Source organism: Populus euphratica, unplaced genomic scaffold, assembly GCF_000495115.2.
Source record: "Populus euphratica unplaced genomic scaffold, PopEup_1.0 scaffold120.1, whole genome shotgun sequence".
Lineage (NCBI taxonomy): Eukaryota > Viridiplantae > Streptophyta > Magnoliopsida > Malpighiales > Salicaceae > Populus > Populus euphratica.
The window spans coordinates 298218-304333 of NW_011499918.1; the positions used below are offsets into that span (position 1 = coordinate 298218).

The window sequence follows — 6116 nt, forward strand, 5'->3', positions numbered from 1 at the left end:
AAAACTGCATATATTCCTTGGCCCCAATTGCAGACCAGAACTCATTGCTTCTGAAGTGATAAAATTGAGCTCCTTTTATCTCTTCCCACGTGATATCAAGTGTTAGTCTATCACAGAAATCTGATGGCATGGTGGCTATTTATTTATTCCACCAATGAGATTGTAAAACTCACATAACAATAAATTCTCACTGCTATGCAAGGAACGAGGAAAACAGGCGGAAAAGCACTCCCAGAGGAGATAGCAGTAAAGTTTATTCATTATCCACCATAATTTTTCATGAGAGTTCAAGTTGTTGGGAAAAAAAAAAAAAGAAGTGAGAAGGGAACCAGAAAATGGAACAAACAAGATACTAGATATGCACAAACATTACAACGCAAACCCGAGCAAGCCAAACTTGTGCTCAAAGTTCAGTGTTCTGGATTCAAAATGGCATATTGGACAGTGTAGAAGTGCATTCTCAGTGAGATTGTTTTGGTTCTAATAAACTCTCAAGTAATAGTTCTGCTCTCACCTTCAGAATTAATAGAGGCTCGGTGCAGGCGGAGTTCCACTTCTCATCATTGCACAGAATTCTTCGTAGTTGATTCTCCCATCCTGTTCATTTCCATGATATTATTATTAACCAAAACTGTTATTATAATACAAGTTACAAAAGTTCGAACTATGACGACCACTTACATTATCTGCATCCACCTCAGCAATTATTTCCTTAATGCTGGATTCATCTCCCATTCCGTACTCCTTCATTGCCAACTCTAATTCATCCCTTGTTATATACCTGTCATGAAATTTATAACAATGAACTTTTCTTGATTCATCTACAACACTGCCTTAAATAAGGCTGCAAAAGCATAGGTTCCTGGCACTGGCAGAATCTAATTTGCCCCGTGTAATCATAGAATAGATAAGCCTTAATAGAGTTCCTTTGACATGTATAAAAAATTATCAGTAATCACTTTTAATTACAAGCTACAAGGGAGAAAGCACGAATGACACTCATTTTCGCATTCTACTAGTTGAAACTGATCTAACACCAGAAACATATAAAATCAATGATTCCCAAACAAGAAATGTGGCTATTTTGAACAAGGGGAATGAGAACTCACCCACTGCTGTCCTTATCAAAGTACTGAAATGCTTTGTACAGGTGCTCCTCTCTTTCCAACTTATATCTATGCATAGTGGCGGAGATAAACTCAATGTAGTCAATACTTCCATTTCCATCCACATCAGCCTGAATGCATTCAGGCTATATGAGAAAGAGGTACCAGACATAATCAGAAAATTCAGTGGTGTTAGGTCCCTCTATTACTTACAGCTTCCATGAGGTTCTCGACTTCAGCTTCAGAGAGCTTTGACCCAAGTCGAGCCAGACCTGTCTTCAGCTCTTCATAGGTGATGGTTCCACTCTTGTCGGTGTCCATGTTTGTGAACATTGCTTTAAGACCTTTAATTTCTTCTTCAGAAAGATTTTCAGCAATGACCTATGGGATTTCCAAAGTATAAAATGTTATGAACAGAAGACCAAAAACAATCCAATATTCCCATGTGGACTCTTATCACTCAGAACTTGGAAAATATATCTTAAAATTTCTGCTGCCAGTAAGAAACAAAAAACACCTTGCACTTTTTTCAACTTTGGAAACAATTGCAGGATGGTAGTCCGTTAAATGTGTCCAATCTTGGGAAATGGTTGTCATGCATTTTTACATCGGAAATACAATAAGAACATTTTAAAGTCAAGAGAAAGAAAAAGGGCTAGAAAACTTTCATTTAACCATTTCTGTTAGCACCTATAGTTTATATGTTATCCAATCCCATTGAAATATGCAAATAAATATACTATGAGGGAGAAAGTATGTACTGTGCCTAGGGTCTCCAACTCTGAAACTCTCTCTAAACAGAAAATCAGATGCAAAGGCCCAAGGCATTGGGTGACACCTGTTGTGTCAATAGGTGTTTAATAACTACATAAGCAGAAGATATGAACTGTCCATTAAATGTGTCCAATCTTGGCAAATGGTTGTCAAGCATTTTTACACCGGAAATACAACATGAACATTTTTAAGTCAAGAAAGAAAACGGACTAGAAAACTTTCATTTAACCATTTCTGTTACCACCTATAGTTTATATGTTATCCAATCCCATTGAAATATACAAATAAATATACTATGAGGGAGAAAGTATGTCCTGTGCCTAGGATCTCCAAATCTGAACTCTCTAAACAGAAAATCAGATGTAAAGGCCCAAGGCATTGGGTGACAGCTGTTGTGTCAATAGGTGGTTAATAACTACATAAGCAGAAGATATGAACATATACACATGCCGAACGCTGCTAGATGAAATGCCAAAAGCTACAATAACTCTTCTTGATATATTTAAATAGTTTTTGCAAAAATAACTTGTACATACAATCAACAAAGTTCATTCAACCATAGCACTTGTAGACACATAAGCAAATACTTTATAGAGGACAACCAAGAATCACAACACGGATCTTCAGAAAGAATCATAAGAACAATAAGGGCATTTCAGATAAATTATAATTTTACCTTCAAAGCAAGCTTCATCAGCTTATTCATTGCCCTGAATTGTTTCATTCTAGAGAGAACAGCACTGTCTATCGGTCTGTCAGCACCTCCATCCTTAATCCATGGATGCTCTAACCACACATATTAATTGATGCAAGGCACAAAAGCATGCAAGTGCAGCGCAAAAGTCAGATGTGATACCAGAAACTAACCAAAAAATAAAGCGTCTTACCAAGAACTTGTGCAGAAGTGATTCGCTTGTTAGGATCCTGAGTCAACATCCTCCTGACCAGGTCTTTTGCAGTGTTCGTTATCGAAGGCCATGGTTGATTTTCAAAGTCAATGTCTCCTTGTAGAATGGCATCAAATATTCCCCTTTCATTTTGAAATATCCCCCTTTCATTTTCTACAACACAAATTGAGTAAATTAAATTAATCCACAGTGGAAATCCTTTCATTTTCTACAACACAAATTTAGTAAATTAAATTAATCCACAGTGGAAATCTAGAGCAATTTACAAGAGAGACTTTTTAAACAAATAACATTTGGCCAAAACTTGTTTTTACCAGCCCAAAAAGGAGGTACACCACTGAGTAGAATATACAAGATAACTCCCGCACTCCAAATGTCTATTTCCTTTCCATAACTGCGCCGCAATACCTCAGGAGCAACATAATATGCACTACCAACTATATCACGGTAAACTTTCCCTGCAATATGTTTTGGAAAAGCTCAGTCAACATAATAATTCGTGGTCAATTTAATGTTTATAAGAACAAATTGATACAATCCGAAAACATGAATGGAGTTCCAAAAGACTAGCAAAGGTAGAAATTTGAAGATAACTGAGACAGAAAGATCATACAAACAAGTAAAATGAATGGAAGAACTGGTGTAATTTGTTGTCAATTGCTAGTGCCACAACAGCTTATCACATTTCTTAATATTTGTCCACCCTGCTCTATTTATGCACCTTATCTTCTCAACTTAGATGAGTCATACAAGGTTAAATGAAGAAATGGAAAAAGATCACTAGGCATTTATTGATTGCCCAAGTCCACCAAAACCTCGTTCTGAGAATACCTGATCCCACTACAACCTCAAAATGCTCTCTTAATGAACCTCTTGAGAAATGTAGTGTATCTAACTTCTTTTAATGCTACTGAAGCTAGCCTCACTAGGATTACTCATGTCATAGACACAAGCAGAACCCCTTCATAATTATCAACATGCAAAATAAGGTTGAATCTACTATTCTCAAATAGAAATCAGCAGGGGATAGCTTTACCAGAAATAAACTGACCTGTAAACCTAACTGCTAGCCAGATAAAAAAGAAAGAGGAGGAAAACAAGTGTTTTCCACTCTATACTTTTTAAATATCAGCTGAAAAAAGTAAAATGAACAGAAGACCAAATATAACTTCTCGTCAACAGCTGGCAGGAAACAGCCCGTCACATTTCCAGAAATCTATCCATCCTTCTCTATTTACATACGTTGCATTTTCCTCAACGTAGCTTAATCCATGGAGTTCAAAAAATAGTAAAAGACAAGGGTCATTTGCTAGTTTGTCTAATCTCACCACTGAGCTCAAAACGTCTTCTAATGAACAAAAGGTGCCGTTACAGTATCTGAAAAAATTTCTTGAAAGACATTGTTTAGAGCACCTTTTATGGCTAATCAAGCTAGCCTCTCTAGGCTTTTACCCATAATAATACTCAGAGGCAGAATCGCATCAAAATTAATAACATACAGAAAGTAGGTCAGGTCTGCTATTCGCAAATAGAAATTCAGTCGGAGGCTGGCTCCACCAAAAATAAATTGAATTGCATACCAAATCCGTGAGCTAGATCAACTGCAAAGACAGAAAAACAAGAGTATTCTTTCTTACAAGAAAAACAAGAAAAGGTACACAATCCAGCAAATAGGATATATCAACTGACCCAATTCTCTGTTTTGTAGTTGCTCATTCTAATAGAAAATATCCAATTCTATCACTTAACACCAAATTCAACTCCTCTTTTCTACTTCTCGAACAACTCCAACAATGTTATGCAGAAAAATTCTGAAATTCACAAATTCGAAACCAGAATTTGAACAACTCCAACATTGTTATGCAGAAAAATTCTGAAATTCACAAAACTAAAAGCACAAACCTTATACAACACATCAGGTTTTAACACAATTCTCAAACAACTCAGCGTAACGCAACATCACGTATATTACATGACCATTAACTGAACTAAAATGGAAAGCATAAAGGATTTGAGAAATTAACCTTCCTCAATAAACACAGACAGTCCAAAATCAGTTGCCTTCAGAGAAGCACCCTCATCTTTACTAGACAGCAAGAAATTCTCAGGTTTGAGATCTCTATGCATAACACCCATAAAATGACAAGCATGAACCACATTCACTATCTCCCTGAAAATCTTAGCAGCATCTCTCTCTGAATAATGCCCTTTTGCAATAATCCTATCAAAAAGCTCCCCGCCTGCACAAAGCTCCATAACAAGATGCACAGATTGCCTATCCTCATAAACCCCTCTAAATTCCACAGTATTTGGCTGCCCTGACAAGTGTTGCATGATATTAACCTCTCTTTTAATATCATCTCTATCATTCTTATTCACCAACTTCCTCCGCAAAATTGACTTGCAAGCATAACTATGACCAGTAGCATTCTCTGTGCACAAATAAGTAATACCAAACTGACCTCTACCCAACTCTTTACCAAGTGTATAGAGTTGCTTGATGTCTTCAAAAGGTTTTCCTAGCATAGTATCAACCTTTGGAACTGGCCCTGTTGGGGTTTGTTGCTGTGTCTGTTGAGGTCTTCGAGGTGGGATTTGTGTCTGAATTTGAGGGGCTACGGCCTTTTGTTGGCTTTGATGATATTGAGGTTGTTGTTGCCTAGAATAACCAGTTGTTGATGGTCTATAAGTACAACCATTAACATCTGGTCTTGGAGCTTTTTCTTTGCTACTAAAACAACCCATCTCAAGATTTGAAACTTTTTCCAAGAAATGGTGTTAAAGATTGACACTTTGGATAAAAAAGTAGTCAAGATTTAAACTTCGTGAGAATTTGAGCAAAACCCAGATCAAGTTTTTGGGTTTTGAAGGCTGAATCTTCAGAGAGACTCAACGTATATTAACGTGTTTTCTTGTAAGTTCTCTTCAAGGCTACTATAAATGAGAGTCTTTCAATAATTTTGTGTTTATATCATATCAGGTTAGATAGAAAGGCTGGACCCCTAAAGAAAGAGGAATTTAGGGAGGTCTATCGGTATAATTAATATTATTATTTAATTTAATTTTAAATATTTTAGATTTTACACTTTATTCAAGTGATTGTATTTTGGAGCATTAAACATGAGATATTTTCATTTTAAAAAATAAGATGTTTTTAGTTTAGTGTTTTATTTTTTTGGCTGGTGAGAAAAAAAATTAACGGCTTAGAGTTTTCTCTATATAGTTATTTTTAAATTATAAAATTATGTGTAATAACAAAAAAAGTTTTACGAAGATTTCTACTAACACAATTAAGATTTAATATAATAAATTTATAAATTACTTTTAT

General features: G+C 35.8%; 1 protein-coding gene across 4 annotated transcripts in view; it reads right to left on the reverse strand.

The window, feature by feature from the left end:
• The window catches only part of LOC105134797 (calcium-dependent protein kinase-like), an 8926-nt gene extending 3190 nt beyond the window's left edge, over window positions 1-5736 (reverse strand). Inside the window, exons 1-9 of one of the 4 annotated variants that reach the window (XM_011039342.1) lie at window positions 4813-5736; window positions 3103-3246; window positions 2768-2920; window positions 2557-2666; window positions 1320-1487; window positions 1110-1237; window positions 682-781; window positions 515-597; window positions 217-418 (exon numbers count right to left, since the gene is read on the reverse strand). In XM_011039342.1, the coding sequence (XP_011037644.1) occupies window positions 523-597; window positions 682-781; window positions 1110-1237; window positions 1320-1487; window positions 2557-2666; window positions 2768-2920; window positions 3103-3246; window positions 4813-5533 (1599 nt within the window). In that variant the 5' untranslated portion in view covers window positions 5534-5736 and the 3' untranslated portion in view covers window positions 217-418; window positions 515-522. Of the gene's footprint in view, window positions 1-216; window positions 598-681; window positions 782-1109; window positions 1238-1319; window positions 1488-2556; window positions 2667-2767; window positions 2921-3102; window positions 3247-4812 lie in introns of those variants that run through there. The other 3 variants (XM_011039344.1, XM_011039341.1, XR_844070.1) reach the window with 3 other exon arrangements.
• Window positions 5737-6116: the final 380 nt, after the last annotated feature.